The following is a 23315-nucleotide window of genomic DNA, read 5'->3' as shown; positions in this document are numbered from 1 at the left end:
TAAAAACGGACCGTCAGGTAAGTGGACGGTGCGTTGGGACTAACCGGAGAGAGTTGGCGTTAGTATTTTTGCAGAGCAAAAAATGTCTCAACGCAGGAAGCTCCCTCAGAAAACTGCCCGTGCTCTAACTCCACCGGAGGAGCCTATTCCAGCGGGGCAGCAACCGGCGGCAGCACCGCTCGTTGAGCGGTTTGCAATCCCTGAGACCGAGCCGGACCCAGTCACGCCAGAGCCTGCACGGCGGGCTGGGAAAGCAACCCGGAAAACTAATCGGCCGGTCGACTCCGACTCGTCGGAGGGGGAAATGTCCTCCCCAAAACGGAGGAGAGACAACCGCCTGAGTTGCATTCAGCAGCTCTTGGAGGGGATGGTCTACCGGGAACAGCAGCGCTCTCGGGCAGACAGGACAGGCGCCTCCTCCATAGTGTCGAGTCCGGCACTTCCCTTTGCAACCTCAGACCTAGAACTGGAGGCTAGCATTGGTGACCAGGGCAGGGCTGGTCTGGAAAAGGGGCAGGCGGAAGGAATCGGGAGTGTGCAGGGTGTGCAGGAACAGGAACAGCTGCTGGGTGTTGTGGATCGTTTTGTTGCTACCCCATGGGTGCTCGCCCAAGTGCTCGCCCAAGTGCTGGAGGAACACACAGCACCAGACAACTGCGAGGCTCTCAAGGTCAAGAGTCTCAACAGTCAAATCTGGGGAAATGTGGGGGGCCCAATACGGGCACAAGAGATAAAGCTCCAGCGGATACTTCGCCTCCTCACGTCGGCCATCACAGCCTATGCTCGTTGCGTGCAGACTACGGAGATGAGTACACACCAGCAGGATGTGCTCGCTTTGATGTGTACAACTCAGTTTGAGTTAAACAACCTCCGGAGGGAAAACATCAGACCTGCCCTCAACCCAAAGTTTGCCGGCTTGTGCAAAGCTCCATCTATGGAAACAGATTCGTTATTATTTGGAAACGACCTCAACAAACAGCTCAAGGATATGGAGGAGGCATCCAAAACCTTCAGCCTCATGAGGGCAGGCCCAGCGACAAGCAAACCGAGAACATTTCTCACACCCAGGCGGCAGCACACCACTGCATCCACCAGTCGGCGTCCGGAACATGGGACTGGTGAAAGCTTGGGGCCGCACTATCCCCAAAAACTTTTTTTAGGTCAGGGCCCGCCGCGGACCCCCTGGAAAATGCGCCTCCCCCCAACATCGCCAGCACGTCGACAAGGCAAAGCACTAAGGAAAAAGAAATCACAAAGTCGTCAATAACCATGGAGGTAGGTGGATCTGGTTCCTACCAGCATACAGAGAATAAGGGTGCCTTACTAACAGGGGGAAGGTTACACTTGTTTAAAGAAGCATGGGCATTGATCACTAATGATAAATATATACTCAATAGCATTGGAGGGTATAAAATTGAATTTATTTCAAAAATACCGCCAGTTCAACACCGGCCCGAAAGGGTATTTTTTCTCTCCAAAAAAGAACAACAGGAGGGACAAGCTGAACTGGTGAGACTTATAAACAAAGGGGTCATAGAAAAAACTAAACATGAGCCCTTGGAATTTGTTTCCAACATATTTACAAAAACTAAAAAAGATGGTGGATGTCGCATCATCATTGACTTAACATCCCTGAATAATTTTGTTAAGTATATACATTTCAAAATGGAAACATTTGTGACTGCTAGACAACTGATTTCCAAAGGATACTATATGGCAAGCATTGATCTCAAAGATGCTTACTATCTGGTACCTATACATAAGGATTATAGCAGATACCTTAAATTTATCTGGATGGGGGAGCTGTGGCAGTATAAAGCACTGCCTAATGGGCTTACTTCAGCCCCAAGACTATTCACTAAAATATTAAAACCAGCCATGGCAACATTAAGGAAACTTAATCATATAGTCATGGCATATTTGGACGACATCCTCATAGTTGGGAAAACTATGGAATTGGCTGTAGCAGCAGTATCAGCTACTAAACAGCTCCTAGAAGCTCTAGGGTTCGTCTTACATCCAGATAAATCCAAGTTAAATCCATCCACGATAATGGACTACCTGGGTTTCACAATTAACTCAGTCCAAATGACTATTACCCTGCCAAGGGAAAAGATGATTGCATTAGTACAATCATGCAATAACTTAAAGATTAACAAAAAAACAACTATTCGACAAGTGGCAGCAGTAATTGGGAAAATGGTAGCAGCATTTCCAGCTATCCAATTTGGACCTTTGCACTATCAAAATTTACAAAGAGCAAAGGTGAAGGCACTAAAACAACATAAAGGTCATTATGACCGAGTCATGATTTTACCCCCTGAAGCAATATCAGAGCTACAGTGGTGGATACAAAACATTTGGCATAGTTGTAGTCCTATTATTATTACTAATGCTACTTTAGTACTCCAAACAGATGCCAGTGCTAAAGGCTGGGGAGCAACTAACTCCATATCCAGCACAGGTGGTAGATGGACTAACTTAGAATCATCATTACTATCTACACTGGGCATTAATTATTTGGAAATGTTGGGCGCCTTTTATGGTTTGAAAGCATATGTATCCAATATGCATCACTTGCATGTTAGATTACAAATAGACAATCCTACGGTGGTGGCTTACATTAACCATATGGGCGGTATAAAATCTTTATCATGCAACAAATTGGTCAATACGATTTGGCAATGGTGTGTCGAAAGACATATTTGGCTTTCAGCTACCTATCTACCAGGTAAGCTAAATACAGTGGCGGACACCAGGTCACGCAAATTCAATGACAACATCGAATGGATGTTAAATCCTAAAGCATTTGCTAAAATTGTAAAGCAATATGGAAAGCCAGATATCGATTTATTTGCATCAAGACTGAATCACCAATTAACTACGTATGTCGCGTGGGAACCAGATCCAGAGGCAGCAGCGGTAGATGCATTCACGCTGGATTGGGGAAAGTTCTTTTTCTATGCCTTTCCTCCCTTCTGCCTCATCAGTCGGGTACTTCGCAAAATCCAGATGGATTCAGCATCTGGAATTTTGGTGGTGCCCGACTGGCCTACACAGCCATGGTTCCCAGTACTCCATGACATGGTGGTGGAATCACCAATGGTGTTTCCCAGTCATCCAGGGCTATTGACTCACCCAGTGTCAGGCATAAGCCATCCATGCCATCAAGACATGAAACTCCCGGGTTGCAGATTTTAAACCGACCCTATATGGACCTGGGATTATCACAACAAACCATCACCACCATGTCAGCATCCCTGAGAACATCTACAAAGAGGCAGTACCTAACCAACATCAAGAAATGGGAGAGGTACTGCCAAGAAACAGGGACTTCTTACGAAACAGCCACAGTAGCCAATGTTCTCGAGTTCCTGGCCTACTTACATCACCATGAGGATATGAGCTACAGTGCCATCAACACGGCACGTAGTGCCCTCTCCAACTACCTCAAACCTGCAGGACATCAGCCCATGGGGTCCCATCCGCTGGTGGTCAAACTGATGAGGGGCATATATAACATCAAGCCCCCCAAGCCTAGATATACTCAAATTTGGGGCATCAGTGTTGTGCTCACATACCTTCGGGACAGACCACCAGCAAGATCCCTCAGCCTTGAGCAATTGACATTAAAAACGCTCATGCTTATGGCACTAGTATCTGCACAGAGGGTCCAGTCATTGCATAAACTTCGACTGGACAGCATGGAAACAACGTCAGACCAGGTAACCTTCACTCTACAAGGTCTGATAAAACAAAGCAGGCCAGGAACATCCAACACGCTAGTGGTATTCCGGGCCTACCCAATAGAGCCACGATTGTGTGTGGTGACCCACATCAAACATTACATTGACACAACCCATAATATCCGAGGAAGTGAAAGAGCCTTATGGGTCAGCCACAAAAAACCACATGGCAGGGTAACGAGCCAGACCATTTCAAGATGGTTAAAACGGGTATTGGAAGCTGCTGGAATAGACATTAATGTATATAAATCTCATTCCACCAGGGCAGCATCCACATCAACGGCAGCAAGGATGAATGTGCCTATTGACCTCATCCTGAACAAAGCAGGATGGTCGAGGGAATCCACATTCCGGACGTTCTATGACAAGCCTTTGGTGAAGCCTGATTTATTTGCAGCAAGAATATTAGAAACTGCAAATATTTAATTTAATGCCCGGGGGAGCTATTTGTTTTTGTTATTGTTAATAAATACCGTTTTGTTTTGAAAACAGATTCATTGGTTGATTACAATAACACTTCCTTCCTCAAGAGCTTTCGGCAGTGAGTGAGTAAAACTGTTACACGGTTTGAAATCACAGAGCTTTGAAATCTTCACGAAGTCACTCACGTGACTCCGAAGTAAAATAGTAAGATTAAACGAGAACTTACCAGTTTGAAGTTTGATCTGTATTTTATGAGGAGTTACGATGAGGGATTACGTGCCCTCCGCTCCCACCCTCATTACATGGATCAAACTGATAATTGATGTCTCTTTGTTCTTTACTATGTTACTTCAAATACGTGTGTCTGTCTGTGATTCCACACCGCTGCTTGGAAGCATGCCGCGCCTGCGCCCTGAGCGGGCTTCTTCACGTAATCCCTCATCGTAACTCCTCATAAAATACAGATCAAACTTCAAACTGGTAAGTTCTTGTTTAATCTTACTATTAATCTGCACTTTCTCTGTGTCTGTAATACTGAAACACTTTGTTTTCCACTCTGGTTTTCTCTTTGAAACCTGCTGTGCATATGTATGGCTTGATTGTACTGGATGGTCGGATTTGACTGGCTAGCCCGCAAATCTTTCACTGCTTTTCTCCGCATGCCAATAACAAGCCAAACCAACAATACAAATACCAAAACCAAATGGGAACGAGAAGATCTTAGGTAAAGTGGGACGAGTTATATAAAGGAGAGACTGGAGAGATTGGGGCATTTTGTCCTGCACTTAGGAAGTAGAAGTAGATTTAATGACCTTATTGATTACCTTATAGAGGTAAATCATGAGAGGATGGTCACCGTCTATCTCGCAGAGTAGGGGAATCTAAAAAGAGAGGGCGTAGGTTTAAGGTGAGAGGGAAAAGGTTTCAATGTGACCCAAAGGACAATATTTTCACGCACAAGGTGATGGGTTTACAGAACAAGCTGCCAGATGAAACTGGAGGCATGTACAGCTACAATATTTAAAATACATTTGGATAGATACATGGATGAGAATGAATTGGAGGTATATGGGTCAAATGCAGGCAAATGGGACTAACTCAGTTAGGCAAAGTGGTGGGGAGGGACGTTGGGCCGAAGGACCGGTTTCTGTGCAAAACCACGAATATCCAAAAACTCATCACGGCCAACAAGTTACTTTCTGAGCTTTATTCATTATTGTAATATATTCGCAGCACCATATTCCAAAGACGTGCAGGTTTGTAGGTTAATTGGCTTCTGTAAATTGCCTATAGTTATTGCCTATATAACCATATAAGAATTACAGCACGGAAACAGGCCATCTCGGCCCTTCTAGTCCGTGCCGAACACTTACTCTCACCTAGTCCCATCTACCTGCGCTCAGACCGTAACCCTCCATTCCTTTCCCGTCCATATGCCTATCCAATTTATTTTAAATGATAAAATCGAACCTGCCTCCACCACTTCCACTGGAAGCTCATTCCACACCGCTACCACTCTCTGAGTAAAGAAGTTCCCCCTCATGCTACCCTTACACTTTTGTCCCTTAATTCTCAAATCATGTCCTCTTGTTTGAATCTTCCCTACTCTCAATGGAAACAGCTTATCCACGTCAACTCTGTCCATCCCTCTCATCATTTTAAAGACCTCTATCAAGTCCCCACTTAACCTTCTGCGCTCCAAAGAATATAGGATGCAAAAGTGGGATAGCAAAGAGCTGGTGTACAGGTGATGGTTGGTTGCTGCGTCAGTGGGCCAATGGGCCTGTTTTCATGCTGTACGTCTAAACTAAACAAAACTAATTAAAAGCATGGCAACAGTGCACACCAGCAAAGGTGCAAAGCAGCAAATGTGATAACGGTTCCGTTGGCCTGTCTTATTTAATGATGTTGGCTGAACAATAAATCATGGACAACATATCAGGAGATCTTTCATGTCTGTTCGGGAATGCAGACAGATTCAATTTAACGTCTCAGGCCAAAGAAGGTAATCCTGATGATGTAGCCGGCCCTCGGTACGCCCGAGCAGTCTCCTGCACTCTGCGGACACGCTAGCAAAGGAGGGAAAAGGAATAGGAAAGAAATCGTTCACCTTCCCCTCACAATCTATAATAGTGTATCGACACACATCCTGAGCTGACTGTGCCAGGTTTTGTAGGAAAATTTTAGTGCATGCCAAAAAAACATTTGCAGGGGCTGTGGACAAACACACATCCTTCTTGTTTTGAGCCTGCTGAAGGAACTAAATCCATTTTGATATGGTCAGAGGAAATAATTTGTTCATTCTTTGAACTTGCTGTTCTCGGGTATACTTTGCTTTGTGTGTCTTAGCACCTTCATCTCCAATTTAAAGAGACTATTCCTCCGGAAAATATATTCCAAACTCTTGAAATACCTTGTCAAAGTAAATATGAAATACATTCTTCTTTTCGGATTTACAAAGTTCACGTCAACACAGGGGTTGTTTTGTACTTGATTTGCTTCAAAAGAAAAGTTTGTATTTAATGTTTTTGTTCTCACAACGATGAACTGTCACTGATGCATGTCCTAGTTAAAAGTGCAAAAGGTACCAAAGGGAACCTGAGGTGATTTTATTTTTCACTAAATGCGACATTTATCCGTCCGACAAGAATTCTGAAACACAGGTGATAAGTCGTCAATTTGATGACTTCATGCATTGAATTCGTACTCTGCCTGTGACAGTTTTTCAAGAAGGAAAACTCAAATATTAGAGGCCATAGATTTAAGGTGAGAGGGGCAAAGAGCAAAGGAATTGTTTGGGACAACCTTTTTACACAGAGGGTGGTAAGTGCCTGGAACACGCTGCAAGGGTTGGTGTTTGACGCAGATATGATGGTGGCACTTAAGAGATTTTGGATAGGCATATAGATATGCACAGAATGGAGAGATATGGCTTAGGTGCAAGGAGATAAGAGTTAGTCATGGCATCGTGTTTGGCACAGACATTGTGGGCCGAAGTGCCTGTTCTTATGCAGTACACGTTCTAGGTTCTAATACACTTTCAAACTTGGCATGGAACAGGATCGGAGCACTAATTTGTTACAATGGAAAACACAGGGGTTGTTTTGTACTTGATTTGCTTCAAAAGAAAAAGTTTGTATTTAATGTTTTTGTTCTCACAACGATGAACTGTCACTGATGCATGTCCTAGTTAAAAGTGCAAAAGGTACCAAAGGGAACCTGAGGTGATTTTATTTTTCACTAAATGCGACATTTATCCGTCCGACAAGAATTCTGAAACACAGGTGATAAGTCGTCAATTTGATGACTTCATGCATTGAATTCGTACTCTGCCTGTGACAGTTTTTCAAGAAGGAAAACTCAAATATTAGAGGCCATAGATTTAAGGTGAGAGGGGCAAAGAGCAAAGGAATTGTTTGGGACAACCTTTTTACACAGAGGGTGGTAAGTGCCTGGAACACGCTGCAAGGGTTGGTGTTTGACGCAGATATGATGGTGGCACTTAAGAGATTTTGGATAGGCATATAGATATGCACAGAATGGAGAGATATGGCTTAGGTGCAAGGAGATAAGAGTTAGTCATGGCATCGTGTTTGGCACAGACATTGTGGGCCGAAGTGCCTGTTCTTATGCAGTACTGTTCTACGTTCTAATACACTAAAACTTGGCATGGAACAGGATCGGAGCACTAATTTGTTACAATGGAAATGTCTAAGCTTTTCCCATGCGGGGAACATAGGAAAGTATATCTGAGGAAGGATGTACTGGCTCCGGAGAGGGTCCAGAGGAGGTTTACAAGAATTACCCCAGGAATGAGTAGGTTTACCTATGATGAGCGTTTGTCGGCACTGGACCTATGCTCGCTGGAGAATGAGGGGGGACCTCATTGAAACATGCAGAATAATGAAAGGATTGGATAGAATGGATGTGAAGAGGATGTTTCCACTAGGAGTAGAGGTCATAGCCTCAGAATTAAAGGAAATTCTTTTAAGAAGGAGATGAGAAGAAATGTATTTAATCAGAGGGTGGTGAATCTGTGGAATTCTTTGCCACAGAAGGCTGCGGAGGCCAAGTCAGTGGATATTTTAAGGCATAGATAGATAGATTCTTGATAAGTGTGGGTGTCAGAGGTTATGGAGAGAAGGAATGAGAATGGGATTAGGAGGGAGAGATAGATCAGCCATGATTGAATGGCGGAGTAGACTTGATGGGCTGAATGGCCCTAATTCTGCTCCTATTCCTTATGAAACATTGGGTTAATTAAAGGTTTTTGATTATGTTTAAAATCTTTTTAATATCATTCTAGTAGTTCTTAAATGTCCATGAATATCAAATCTATACAGCCTAATGATAGCATCAGCTGGAGATTCTGCCCAGTTTTGCTACTGTCACACCCAGTCCCAACAGTGCAGTATTGTAGCTCTGTAGCACACTGCTTGAGGGCTTACAGCTGTTTAAGACCTCCCGCGTGCCTGGTCACCATTATTGGGTCTCCAAGTCTGGCCCGGTTAAATACGGACAGATCTGACCCAGCTTTGATTCAGTGAACATACTTTAATGCTTCCCACTTGTTAACAACTGTCCCCTCAATCATTTGCTGCCCAATACACTATTATATTACTTGCTTTCTCCCCCTTGATTTCCACGTAAGTGCTTTTTGTTTCATTTACTCCCTTTGTTTTCCAAGCTGAAAAAGGATTCAAAGTCACAGATGTTTCCAAGGTGGCCACCTAGGACAAAACTAATTAACGTCAATGGTTGACTGAGCCAGCACATCTGCACGTCGCATCTAAAGCACAACAGCACTGTTAGTGTGATTGTATTTTTAAGGAAATAAGCCAATGGAACTCCCTATCGCATTTTATCGTTTTTTGTAAACTCCGATAATGGAAGTTCTTCTCCGCTCTTCTTCATCTATATCGTCATTAATTCAAAAGCAAAGGAGAGAAGAAATTAACGATTTTTTCCCTCTACTCTATATATACCATATGTGCATTTTCATGCAACGAGAGATGCCAGTGGAAATAAAAGATTAAGAAACGATTGCACTGTCAGAAAATTCCATCTGCTGAACACTTACGCTAAGCACGCCTTGGCCTAGGCGATCTCCCGGTTGCCAAACAATTTTAACTCCCCTTCCCATTCCCACACTGACCTTTCTGTCCTGGGCCTCCTCCACTGCCCAATGCAAATTGGAGGAACAGCACCTCATATTTTGCTTGGGCAGCTTACAACCTAATGTTATGAACGATGATTTCTCTAATTTCAAATAACTCCTGCATTACTTTCCTCCCCTCCCTACCCTAGTCGTTCTACTAATCTGAGGAAGGACATTCTTGCCACAGAGGGAGTGCAGAGAAGGTTCACCAGTCTGATTCCTGGGATGTCAGGACTTTCATATGAAGAATGACTGGATAGTCTCGGCTTGTACTCGCTAGAATTTAGAAGATTGAGGGATCTTATAGAAACTTACAAAATTCTTAAGGGGTTGGACAGGCTAGATGCAGGAAGATTGTTCCCGATGTTGGGGAAGTCCAGAACAAGGGGTCACAGTTTAAGGATAAAGGGGAAGTCTTTTAGGACTGAGATAAGAAAAAAAAAATTACACAGAGAGTGGTGAATCGCTGGAATTCTCTGCCACAGAAGGTAGTTGAGGCCAGTTCATTGGATATATTGAAGAGGGAGTTAGATGTGGCCCTTGTGGCTAAAGGGATCAGGGGATATGGAGAGAAGGCAGGTACAGGATACTGAGTTGGATGATCAGCCATGATCATATTGAATGGCGGTGCAGGCTCGAAGGGCCGAATGGCCTACTCCTGCACCTATTTTCTATGTTTCTACTTGTTCCACTGTTCAAATCTTCATATCCGTGTCGTTAGCACATCTTCCCCAGCCGACAATTAGGTCATCTGTTGCCAGCCCTGTTTTGTGCTGGTCTATTCCATCTATTGTGTCTCTGTCAGGTTCATTCAAAACCCATGCTTCAGGAAAGGTAGTCCTCCTTTCTGAAATGGTCTAGCAAGCAACTGAGTTCGAGGCTAATTGAGGAGCCCTACTCATGATAAAAACAATCTGGGTGAAAAATAAAATCCCCCACAGTTTCCTTACCTGGGAATGGTGAAGTAATACCCCAGTAGATTGGTCAGTTCCATGCTGGGGTAACTTTGATTCAACCAGATTATGTTGTGTGTCCAGATCTGGATCACAGCTCGGCCAACTTTGTCTCTGTTCCCTGCAAGATGAATCACAAATAATAAGGCCAAGAGCTCATTCTTCACCATCTATTTTCCTTTCAAACAAAAAAAAAAACCTATTCCCATTTCTATTGGATATGTGCATCACGTTGACCAGCGGAATGATAAGTTAGAAAATGCTTGGCTATGCTCCACAGAGGTTGGGCAGAGTGGGCAAAGGTAAATAAGTAAATGACGAGACATATCAGGGATTGTCAAGGAATGATCACTAAAGCTTGGTTCAGTTATGAAACATGAGTCAAGGAAGAGAGGGAGAGGGAACTGAGGAGGAGTTTCTCAGGAATAGGATCAAGGCAATCAAAGACTCTCGCCATCAATAGTAGAGAGAAAAGAGAATAGGACATTGCTGCCTTACAATGTCAAAGACCCAGGTTCGATATTGACTATGGGCGCTGTCTCCACAGAGCTTATACTGTTTCCCTGGATGGATTTCCCCCGAATGCTCCGGTTTCCTCCCACACTCCACAGACTTGTGGATTTGTAGGTTACTTGGCTTCTGTAAATTGTCCCGACTGTGTAGGATGCGAAACTGGGATGACATAGAAGTAGTGTACCGGTGATTGTTGGTCGGCACGGAATCTGGGAGCCAAGGGGCCTGTTTTCATGCTGTATCGCTAGACTACACCAAAGATGGGATTGCAAATGAGGTAATTGTGTGTCAAGCAGTCAGTGTTTATCACTGAGTTTTCACTGCGGCTGATGGATTTATTAACAGTTAGCTATTTTTGGGCCAGTGGAGAAATATCAAAACGAAAACCTTTACATCAGTGACTTCCTAACATTGGTCTGCTTGCTACAGATAAGTCTTGGATTGATAAATCATGTCTGGGAGCTTGATTTAACTTGTTTACTTATCTAAAGGAAGTGTAAAGTCACAAACCCATGTACACATGTACAAATGGCCAAATAGTTTCCTAGCATTAGCTCATGTGGCAGCCAGGTGGTACTGAAATAATTCTTCACTAACTTCCACAGCTGCTATTTTGTTTTGTTTTTGAACAATCTTTAAAGAAGTTTCTAAATACTTTCAAAGCCCCCCCCCCCCCCCCCCCCTTCCTGTCTTCTCACTGTGTTTGTAAAACCATTATCTTTGTATCCTACTTTATTTAATTTGCTTCAGATTCAGATTCAGATTCAGAAAACTTTATTGTCTGTCGTAACAGAAAATCTTCTTTGACGTGGCTCAACATACAGACAGGACAATGTACTGATAAGCAGTCATACAACACAGATTTCTGCGAGCACACACAGTGTGTATCGATCTTAAAAACAAATATAAAGATTAAAAACTGTAAAAATAGACAAGATAAAAGTTGTGGATATGTGTAAAGTGACAATGCGTCAGGGTTAATTTGTCCATTGTTCATTTTTTATTTAAGCTGTTTATGGCAATGGGTATGAATGAGTTTTTGTGGATGTTTTTCTTGGATAGGGGGACTTTATATCGGCAGCCTGATGGCAGAAGTTGGAAAGACTTGTGCAGGGGGTGGGTGGGATCCTGTGTAATGAGATTGGCTTTCCATTTAACTGCCTGGGTGTGGAGTACTGATCATTGATTTTGAGTTTTGCCAGTTATTTTGCTTGCCTGATTGATGATCCGGGAAAGCTTTGATTTGTCTTTGACAGAGGTGAGGGCGAACCAGGATGTGATGTTAAAGGTGAGTACAGATTCTATAAGTGATTTATAGACAGCTGTTAAAATGTCCTGTCTGACATCAAAGCTCCTGAGTTTCCTCAGCAGTAACAGGCGTTGCTGTGCCTTCTTGTACACAGAGTCTGTGTGCTGGGAGAAGGACAGGCGGGTGTCAATCTCTGTGCCCAGGTATCTAAAGGCCTCTACCTGCTCAACTGTCTGCCCATTCAGCCTCAGAGGTTCAAAAGAGGTCAAAAGAGTTTGGCAAAAGAAGAAAAAAATCTGAAAGGTAGAACTCAGCAGACAGTTCAGATTAATTTGTCTCATACTGACATCAGTAAGCAAAGGCATAAAATGTTAGCTCAGGGTGGCACAGTGGCACAGCAGTAGAGTTGCTGCCTTACAGCACGAGAGACCTGGGTTTGATCCTGACCACAGGTGCTGTCTGTACGGAGTATGTACGTTCTCCCTGTGGCTGCTTGGATTTCTCCGGCTGCTCCAATTTCCTCCCACACTCCAAAGACATACATTGCTTGCAGAATAATTGGCTTCAGTAATTTGGTAATTTTATAATGCCCTTCGTGTGTAGGATAGTATTACTGTGCGGTGATTGCTGGTCGGCGCCGAGTCGGTGGGCTGAAGGGCCTGTTTTTGCGCTGTCTCTCTAAACCAAAAAACTAAGCAAAGTTATTGAATTTGGTCTTGAGTCCAGAAGATAGAAACATAGAAAATAGGTGTAGGAGGAGGCCATTCGGCCCTTTGAGCCAGCACCGCCATTCATTGTGATCATGGCTGATTGTCCCAAATCAATAACCCATGCCTGCCTTCTCCCCATATCCCTTGACTCCACTAGCCCCTAGAGCTCTATCTAACTCTCTCTTAAATCCATCCTGTGATTTGGCCTCCACTGCCCTCTGTGGCAGGAAATTCCACACATTCACAACTCTCTGGGTGAAAACGTTTTTTCTCACCTCAATCTTAAATAGCCTCCACTTTATTCTAAGACTGTGGACCCTGGTTCCGGACTCGCCCAACATTGGGAACATATCGAACATAGCAAGAAAGTTAAGTGTTATTTCTTGAGCTTACACTGAATTTCAATGAAAATGGTGGACGTGGCACAGAGGCACAGAGAGTAAAGCTGCTGTCGAACAGATCCAGCAGCTCAGGTTCAATCCTGACCTCGAGCTTTGGTGATGAAGGGTTACTTCTTGAGTTTCTGAGAGTGCACGGTTTGTATTTCAGTTTCCTCGCAAACCCTGAGACATGCAGGTTTGTAGTTGAATTGCCTCTCAGATATAGGTGTCAGGGGTTATGGGGCAAAGGCAGGAGAACGGGATTGAGAGGGAAAGATAGAGCAACCATGATTGAATGGCGGAGTAGACTTGATGGGCCAAACAGCCTAGTTCTGCTCCTGGAACTTATGAACATGGTAAAATTCTGGGGGTATTTTTGGAAATGTGGGAAGAATAAAATGGGATTAGGTGTAGAATAACTGTAACTAGGGACTTCATGGTTGGAATGGATTTGGAGGGCTGAAGGGCCTGTTTCAGTGTTGTGAGATTGCGTACAGTTACCTGGAGTATTGCGTACAGTTTTGGACTCCTAATCTGAGGAAAGACATTCTTGCCATAGAGGTAGTACTGAGAAGGTTCACCAGACTGATTCCTGGGATGGCAGGACTTTCATATGAAGAAAGACTGGATAGACTCGGCTTGTACTCGCTAGAATTTAGAAGATTGAGGGGGGTTCTTATAGAAACTTACAAAATTCGTAAGGGGTTGGACAGGCTAGATGCAGGAAGATTGTTCCCGATGTTGGGGAAGTCCAGAACAAGGGGTCACAGTTTAAGGATAAGGGGGAAATCCTTTAGGACCGAGATGAGAAAAACATTTTTCACACAGAGAGTGGTGAATCTGTGGAATTCTCTGCCACAGAGGGTAGTTGATGCCAGTTCATTGGCTATATTTATGAGGGAGTTAGATGTGGCCCTTGTGGCTAAAGGGATCAGGGGGTATGGAGAGAAGGCAGGTACAGGATACTGAGTTGGATGGTCAGTCATGATCATATTGAATGGCTGTGCAGGCTCGAAGGGCCGAATGGCCTACTCCTGCACCTATTTTCTATGTTTCTATGTTTCTATGAGAGTCTATAACTCTTAACTGGGTGTAAAACCAATGGCCAAACTGGAAAACTATGGCTGCAATGGAAAATTTGTGAAATGAAGATCAGAGAAGGAGGACAGAAATGGCCAGACCTCATGGGCCAGTCTCTTTAACCCCGGGGAGTCCAGATGAATATTTGGAGCTCATTTTGTGGACATATCCATTCAGTTCTGCAAGCTTGATCATGTGTTGCTATTAAATATCATCAAATCAGTAACAGCTAAACTTCAGGAGTGCATGACCTCCAGTACTTGCATATTGATGTCATGAACATTATCAATGTCATTTTCCCCATCTGCCACAAATGAGACCCAAGCAGCCACTCTCTCCATGAGCAAAAAGAGCAAGCAACTGCGGGACCTGCGCATCGGAAATGACAACAGAAAAACACTGGAAAGGTCTTTCTAAAGACCACTGTTCAATGTGCAAAAAATTGTAGAGAATAACAAGCAAAGAGCAGAGAGGACGGTTCACTAGTCCATTCTTTCAAATGAATGATAAGGACAAAGCAGCCTCCAATTGTCATGATTGAATGTCGGAGTAGACTTGATGGCCTAATTCTACTCCTATTCCTTATGTCCTTAATTGCACGACATCTGCTCAGATGGAAACAAGAGTGGTTTACTTTAATATATTTCTGAGTAGTGTATATTTACCCAGAGTTTACAATATTACCACCTTCGATGTTTCCTGCTCAGCCACAGCTGAGGATCTACCTGACAATTTGACTGAAACTCGTTTTCACCTGTGTCACTGAAGCCATTTTCTGTCAGTCGAAGGCACCAACCTGGTAACTGAGCGATCCCCGAATGCAACAGGTCCAGGTTCACCTCTGCTGCCGTGGCAGGGAGGCTGCTGCAGACTTGGGCGTTGCGTTGGAACTGCACTGTGGTTTGAGGGCACGCTGGTGAGGGGGTGGTCTCTGTGGTCTCCAGCGTCTGGGTTAAATCCGAGTGGCAGCTGCCCCTCCTGTCTGTCCCAGCCACACCGCTCTGAGAGCAACCTGCTGAATGCAAATCGTAGAAACATAGAAACATAGAAAAATAGGTGCAGGAGTAGGCCATTCAGACCTTCGACCCAGCACAGCCATTCAATATGACCATGGCTGATCATCTAAAATCAGTACCCCGTTCCTGCTTTCTCCCCAAATCCCTTGACTCCTTTAGCCTTTTTTTTCTAACAAAATGCTTTTATTCAGAACCAAACAAAAATACAACACGATCAAAGTACGCAATGTAGTAACACGATCAAAGAATGCCTATATTGGCATTTTACAAAGAAGTTTTCAAATTAAAATATTAACATTTTTATCAATAATACATTCGGCTTCTTGCGGTGACCAGCGTTCACGGAAGGCCTCAACAGTCCCCGTGGACACCGCGTGTTCCCTCTCTAGGGACAACTCCTTTAAAACATAGAAACATAGAAACATAGAAAATAGGTGCAGGAGTAGGCCATTCGGCCCTTCGAGCCTGCACCGCCATTCAATATGATCATGGCTGATCATCCAACTCAGTATCCCGTACCAGCCTTCTCTCCATACCCCCTGATCCCGTTAGCCACAAGGGCCACATCTAACTCCCTCTTAAATATAGCCAATGAACTGGCCTCGACTACCCTCTGCGGCAGAGAGTTCCAGAGATTCACCACTCTCTGTGTGAACAAGGTTCTTCTCATCTCGGTTTTAAAGCATTTCCCCCTTATCCTTAAGCTGTGACCCCTTGTCCTGGACTTCCCCAACATCGGGAGCAATCTTCCTGCATCTAGCCTGTCCAACCCCTTATGAATTTTGTAAGTTTCTATAAGATCCCCTCTCAATCTCCTAAATTCTAGAGAGTATAAACCAAGTCTATCCAGTCTTTCTTCATAAGACAGTCCTGACATCCCAGGAATCAGCCTGGTGAACCTTCTCTGCACTCCCTCTATGGCAATAATGTCCTTCCTCAGATTTGGAGCCCAAAACTGTACGCAATACTCCAGGTGTGGTCTCACCAAGACCTTGTACAACTGCAGTAGAACCTCCCTGCTCCTATACTCAAATCATTTTGCTATGAATTAACCCTGGGAGTTAAATATAACTCTCTCTTGAAAACATCCAGTGAATTGACTCCACTGCCTTCTGTGGCAGAGAATTCCACAGAATCACAACTCTCTGGGTGAAAAGGTTTCTCCTCATCCCAGCCTCATCCTAAATGGCCTCCCCCTTATTCTTAAACTGTGACCCCTGGTTCTGGACTCGCCCAACATCACCCTCATTATGTAATCCTACAATGCCCTACAACACTCCAACAAGAACTGACTCACAAACTGCACTGGACTAAATCACGGGCTATATGCAGAATGATTCTTCGCCACATTTTACGAGATAACAAAATTATAAAATTTGTCCTCTGGTAAATAAGTCACCGGGCAAAATGCCCAAGATGTTAAAGTTCTCATTTCTCTACATGAGATCTTTATTTCCCCTGCCCACCCACACAATCCTTAGCAACAACACATATTTGGAAAGTATTTTTGAAGGCATTGTGAGATTAGAACATACTTTGTAAGATTGACTTAACATAAACTTTCTGGCTTTCTTCATCCCTCCCCCTTCCCAGTTTTCCGACTAGTCTTACTGTCTCTGACGACATTTTATCTCTGTTTGCTTTATTACTACCTTCTCCCAGCTAACAGTGATCTATTCTACATTTTTCTTGATCTCCATTCCCTTTGTCCCATTTTCACACCTTACACTTCCTTATCCATGTATCGCCGTCTTCTCTGACATCAGTCTGAAACGTCACCCATTCCTTCTCCCTAGAAATGCTGCCTGTCCCGCTGAGTTACTCCATCATTTTTTGTCTATCTTTAGTTTAAACCAGCATCTGCAGTTTCTTCCTACACATACATTTTCTGGCAAGTACATTGAACAATTATTGGGGCTTTTAAGAAAAAGAACAGACTGCTGGTGGAGCTCAGAAAGTCAGACAGCATCTGTGGAGGGTTACAGACTGACGATCCCTCCACAGAAACAGAGAAACATAGAAAATAAGTGCAGGCCCTTCGAGACTGCACCGCCATTCAATATGATCATAGCTGATCATTCAACTCAGTATCCTGTACCTGCCTTCTCTCCATACCCCCTGATCCCTTTCGCCACAAGGGCCACATCTAACTCCCTTTTAAATATAGCCAATTAACTGGCCTCAACTACCTTCTGTGGCAGAGAATTCCACAGATTCACCACTCTCTGTGTGAAAAATGTTTTCCTCACCTCGGTCCTAAAGGATTTCCCCCTTCAATGGGTCAGTGTAGGCATTGAATTCCTCCAGCAGATTTTCCCTCTCCCTATCACTAATGCTGAATTGCAAAATATGCTCGTAAGAATCTTGTTATTATTGTTATGTTAAATTCTGCCTGGAGCTAGAACCAGTTGAAATCTGTACCATACAGGGCAGTCTCAGTTCTGGTCCATGTGCGTAATTAGGATCATTTTAAAGTGGATGCACATCCACTTTGGGCAGCCACTGTGGCGCAGTAGTAGAGTTGCTGCTTTACAGCACTTGCAGCACCGGAGACCCGGGTTCGATCCCGACTACGGGTACTGTCTGTACGGAGCTTGAACGTTCTCCCCGTGACTGCGTGGGTTTTCTCCGAGATCTCCCGTTTCCTCCAAAGACGTACAGGTATGTAACTTAATTGGCTTGGTGTATGTGTAAATTGTCCCTAGTGTGTAGGGTAATGTTAATGTGCTGGGATCGCTGGTTGGTGCGGACTCAATGAACCGAAGGGCCTGTTTCCGCACTGTATCTCTAAAATAAACATCACAATTTGCTATTCCCCGAACCAAATTTTTACAATCATAAAATTAAATATCAGTCAGATACAATTTCCTTACCACTCAAGTTGATCACTAAACTGTAACCCCTTCAGTTTGTGAATATCTATTCACCTAATAATTTCTTGGTCATGTCTACACTGTTAATCTATTGTTATTTTAATGAGATACAATTCCACAAACTGATTCATTCTATCCATTATTGGATATGCCAAGAATATGACCACAACAATTAATCTCACCATTAGTTAGTATTCATAAGTTCACACATTCATACATTCTAGGTACAGAATTAGGTCATTTGGCCCATCAACATGGCCCAGAGCCTTGTATAGGGCTCTGGTGAAACCACATCTGGAGTATTGTGTACAGTTTTGGTCTCCTAATTTGAGGAAGGAAATCCTTGTGATTGAAGCAGTGCAGCGTAGGTTCACGAGATTGATCCCTGGGATGGCGGGACTGTCATATGAGGAAAGATTGAAAAGACTAGGCTTGTATTCACTGGAGTTTAGAAGGATGAGGGGATATCTTATAGAAACATATAAAATTATAAAAGGACTGGACAAGCTAGATGCAGGAAAAATGTTCCCAATGTTGGGCGAGTCCAGAACCAGGGGCCACAGTCTTAGAATAAAGGGGAGGTCATTTAAGACTGAGGTAAGAAAAAACGTTTTCACCCAGAGTTGTGAATTTATGGAATTCCCTGCCACAGAGGGCAGTGGAGGCCAAGTCACTGGATGGATTTAAGAGAGAGTTAGATAGAGCTCTAGGGGCTAGTGGAGTCAAGGGTATGGGGAGAAGGCAGGCACGGGTTATTGATAAGGGACGATCCGCCATGATCACAATGAATAGCGGTGCTGGCTCGAAGGGCCGAATGACCTCCTCCTGCACCTATTGTCTATGTTTCTATGTTTCTAAGTCTAGTGTGCCATTCAATCGTGGCTGATCTACCTTTCCCTGTCAACCCCATTCTTCTGCTGTCTCCTCATTACCACGAACACCCTTACATGGCATTCATGGTAAATTCTGGCACAAATATAGTTTAGAAATGATGATAAAACATAATTTCAGGAAGGGAAGCTGGCCTATATGTTGTACAGCAACTATTCATAGTAAGGTCACATGTAGGAATCTTAGCTAAAGCCTGAGCTAACAAAGCAAATGGTTGGATCCTCCATAAATGCCATAGTGTGTGCTCAGGACACCTTAATACACTTCATAGTCAAATATTTGTTTCTAGATTGTAGTCTTAGTCTGCGCTTATCGGAAAACATTACTGCCCCACAACAATGGGAAAAGTGCTGGTTCTGCTTTTCAGGTGGAGGTATCTGAAATATGAACATTGTCCGGGCATGCCGTAAGATATCTTGTGTTCATTAGAAGCTGGTGGGGCCTTAACTTGATGGGTTTCTTTTAAGAGATGCAGCACCTCTGACAGCACTGGACATTTTTATCATTGTACAATAAATCTCTGATAATCCAACGTGCTCAGGATTTTGGTGCTGCCGGACAGGTAGATTTTCCAGACATTTGGATGGTATTTCTAATTATAAAACCCTGGCTCACTTTTAAATCACTTTCTTTAAAGCTGTTAGACAGTTTTGCCATATATAATGCAGCCAACTGAGCAAGATTAAAGGAAGATTAACACAAAATTCTTGCTATTGAGGGGGTGCAGCGTAGGTTTACAAGGTTAATTCCCGGGATGGCAGGACTGTCATACGCTGAGAGAATGGAGCAGCTGGGCTTGTACACTCTGGAGTTTAGGATGAGAGGGAATCTCATTGAAACATATAAGATTGTTAAGGGCTTGGACACGCTAGGGGCAGGAAACATGTTCCCGATGGGACCTCATAACATCTCATATTCCGCCTGGGTTGCTTGCGTCCGGATGGCATGAACGTTGAATTCTCCCAGTTTTGCTAGCCCTTGCTGTCTCCTCCCCTTCCTTAACCCTCGAGCTGTCTCCTCCCATCCCCCCGCCCTCGGACTCCTCCTCCTCCCTTTTTTCCTTCCTTCTCCACCCCCCCCCCATCAGTCTGAAGAAGGGTTTCGGCCCGAAACGTAACCTATTTCCTTCGCTCCATAGATGCTGCTGCACCCGCTGAGTTTCTCCAGCACTTTTGTGTACCTACGATCTTCCAGCATCTGCAGTTCCTGCTTGAACAACATGTTCCCGATGTTGGGCGAGTCCAGAACCAGGGACCGCAGTTTAAGAATAAGGAGTAAGCCATTTAGAAAGGAGACGAGGAAACACTTTTTCTCACAGAGAGTGGTGAGTTTATGGAATTCTCTGCCTCAGAGGGCGGTGGAGGCAGGTTCTCTGGATCATTTCAAGAGAGAGCTAGATAGGGCTCTTAAAAATAGCAGAGTCAGGGGATATGGGGAGAAGGCAAGAACGGGGTACTGATTGGGGATAATCAGCCATGATCACATTGAATGGCGGTGCTGGCTCGAAGGGCCAAATGGCCTACTCCTGTACATATTGTCTATTGTCTATTGTCTAAAATGTTGGAGTAACTAAGGGGGAGGGGGGTCAGGCATCATCTCTGGAGAAAAGGAATAGGTGACGTTTCGGGTCGAGGCCCTTCCTCAGACTGATGTTGCATCATGTTACCTATACATCCCTACTTGCACCCCTGTACCGGTCCCCGACCCGGGCTTCTATGCAGTGATCCGGGAAGCATCAAATACTCCGGGAAGCATCCCAGTCCACAGCCAAGGCCCGTCTGGAAGCCTTCTGGCCTCCCGGCCCGTGCGAAAATTGGCTTGGTATCAATGTAAATTGTCCCTAGTGTTGCAGGATAGTGTTGATCCTGCGGACTCGGTGGGCCGAAAACCTGTTTCCATGCTGTATCTTTAAACTAAACTAAAAAAAAGACCACCTCGTGTCATTCCAATGTCATTAGAGTGAAATTTGCAATGGAAGCCAGCTGCAGTCCAGCTTGGCAGCCTATCTCCTTGTTTTTGTTCTACCTAGTGGTGCAAATATGGATGGTGCAAATATGGATGCATTGGGAACATAATGAAACATCACCCTTCCACCCCCTCCTCCAACCCTGACACCCTAACTATTATTCCAAAATGTTTGTTCCAAGCAGTTTGGGAACTGCGTTATCTGGACCATTATGCACCTATACCGAGACAATAATGTCCAGGATACTGTCTGAGTTACACTATGCTACATATCCACAATCTCCTGCCTCAAGCTCTCTCTGTGCCACAGCCGAGCGTAACGCAGGATTCATAAACATTCACAAAGTTACCAGCGTGCTGGAATCCACCGGCAAATTTGGGATGGCACATTGGGTTGCAAATGCATCAAAGTCTTTTAATGGGGGAAATGTGTTGTCACCGAACTGCTGCGATTAATGCGCAACATTTGAACCTATATAGCATTTTTTTTGTAAAATAACAATATCACTCAATACAAAAAACACTTCCCGTTGCTAAAATTAACACACAGGAAGAAACTGTCCTCCATGTTACTCTTCCAGACTTGGAGTTGTGTTGATTCGCCAATGGCTATTGTTTAACACGGATTAATGCTGTTTCTTCGTATCAAGAGATTTCACTCAGTCTTCACAGATTAAGATGCCTGATCCAATTTTACAAATCAGGCATTTAGCCACAAATCCTCAGAGCCTTCCAGCAGTTTTGAGATTGTTTTTGCATGAATGGCAATATTTAAAATGTATACTGATGGATGAAGCCTTTAAACTTTTTAAGGAATAAAAGATGATATGTTTCACTCCAGTAAGGTTGTTTTTGAGATAGCATGCTTTTCTCTCTTTTTCAAAAGATTCCTCTGTTGAAATTTGTCGGCTCTTCTTTGGATCAAGACAGATCATTTCAAATAGACACCCAGGCAAACACAAGTTTAGTGGTTGAACTCATTTAATGTGGAGGCCTTGAGGCCTATCAGTATTCATCACTCTACGAGAGAACTTTGTTTGTTCAGGGGAAACTACCCAGATCACAATCTGTCTGATGTAAATTTATGGGAAAGACATATTGCCTTAAGATCTATTATTAAATGTTGCTGTTTGAATGAAGCCTCCCAAACTCGTACCCATTTTCCACGGAACACTCTGTACATATCCCTCTAATCTGATTTTATTCCTTTGCCAAAGCAATAAAATGCCTCCAATCAAAGTCATTATTGTGACAAAAAGTGATCTAAGATATCTCGTTATTCTCAGCCCGCCTGCAGTCTTTCACATAGTTGGCTGCACTATCCTCAGGCAAAAAGCTTGTCCTTTGGCTTGTCAAATCCAATCGTCACTCACTTAGCAGCGCTTAAAGCGCCTATCCCACCCGGGTGTCATTTGCGCGTCATTTACGTGACATAAACTACGCGTCACGAAGCGCAACGCGCAGGTGATGCTCGCATGGCGTGTATTACGTGCGCATGGCACGTGGTGAGGCGTGGTGGCGTAGGCACTGATGCGCGGTCACGTGCGGCGCCCCAGGATTTTAGGATTCACAAAATCTTCGCGCGCCACCTACGTGACCCTCAAATGACGCCCAAGTGGGACAGGCCCTTAAGTTGCTGAGGCAAAAAGATCACGGATCCTAGTCCATTCTACAACCCTGAAGACAAAGCCACAATTAGGTCACAAAGTCAAGGGATAGGAGTAGAATTAGGCCATTTGGCCCATCAAGCCGACACCACCATTCAATCATGGCTGATTTATTCTCTCCCTCCTAACCCCATTCTCCTGCCTTCTCTCCACAACCCCTGACACCTGTACTAATCAAAAAATTAATCTATCTCCGCCTTTAAAATATCCACTGACTTGGCCTCCTCAGCCTTCAGTGGCAAAGAATCCCACAAATTCATGAGGGGAATAGGTCAGGTAGATGCACCGAGTCGCTTGCCCAGAGTAGGTGAATCGAGGACCAGAGGACATAGGTTTAAGGTGAAGGGGAATATATTTAATAGGATTTTGAGGGGTAGCTTTTTCACACAAAGTGTGGTGAGTGCATGGAACAACCTGCCAGAGGCAGTGGTTGAGGCAGGGACTATCCCAACATTAAAGAAACTGTTAGACAGGATTATGGACAAAGCGCAGGCAGGTGGGACTAGTGTAGCTGGGACATGTTGGCCGGTATGGGCAAGTTGGGCTGAAGGACCTGTTTCCACACTGTATCACTCAATGACTACGACTGTATGATTCTCATGAAGCAATATAGGCAACATTGATGAAGCTGTAATATTTAAGGTCGGAGTTAACCAAAGTTCTTAAGAAGGAACTGCAGATGCTGGGAAAT

At 44.1% G+C, this 23315-nt stretch overlaps 1 protein-coding gene across 1 annotated transcript in view; it reads right to left on the bottom strand.

Annotated features, from left to right (window-relative positions):
• The window catches only part of zgc:158766 (uncharacterized protein LOC100009641 homolog), a gene marked incomplete at its 5' end in the record, with an annotated part of 164178 nt that overhangs the window by 101286 nt on the left and 39577 nt on the right, over positions 1–23315 (bottom strand). The window contains 2 exon segments of the mRNA XM_055651523.1: positions 10278–10401; positions 15009–15227. Coding sequence (XP_055507498.1) covers positions 10278–10401; positions 15009–15227 — 343 coding nt within the window.

Source organism: Leucoraja erinacea, chromosome 2 (genome assembly GCF_028641065.1).
Source record: "Leucoraja erinacea ecotype New England chromosome 2, Leri_hhj_1, whole genome shotgun sequence".
NCBI lineage: Eukaryota > Metazoa > Chordata > Chondrichthyes > Rajiformes > Rajidae > Leucoraja > Leucoraja erinaceus.
The sequence above is the reverse complement of the archived record's forward strand: the minus strand, read 5'-3'. Positions and strand labels throughout refer to the sequence as shown.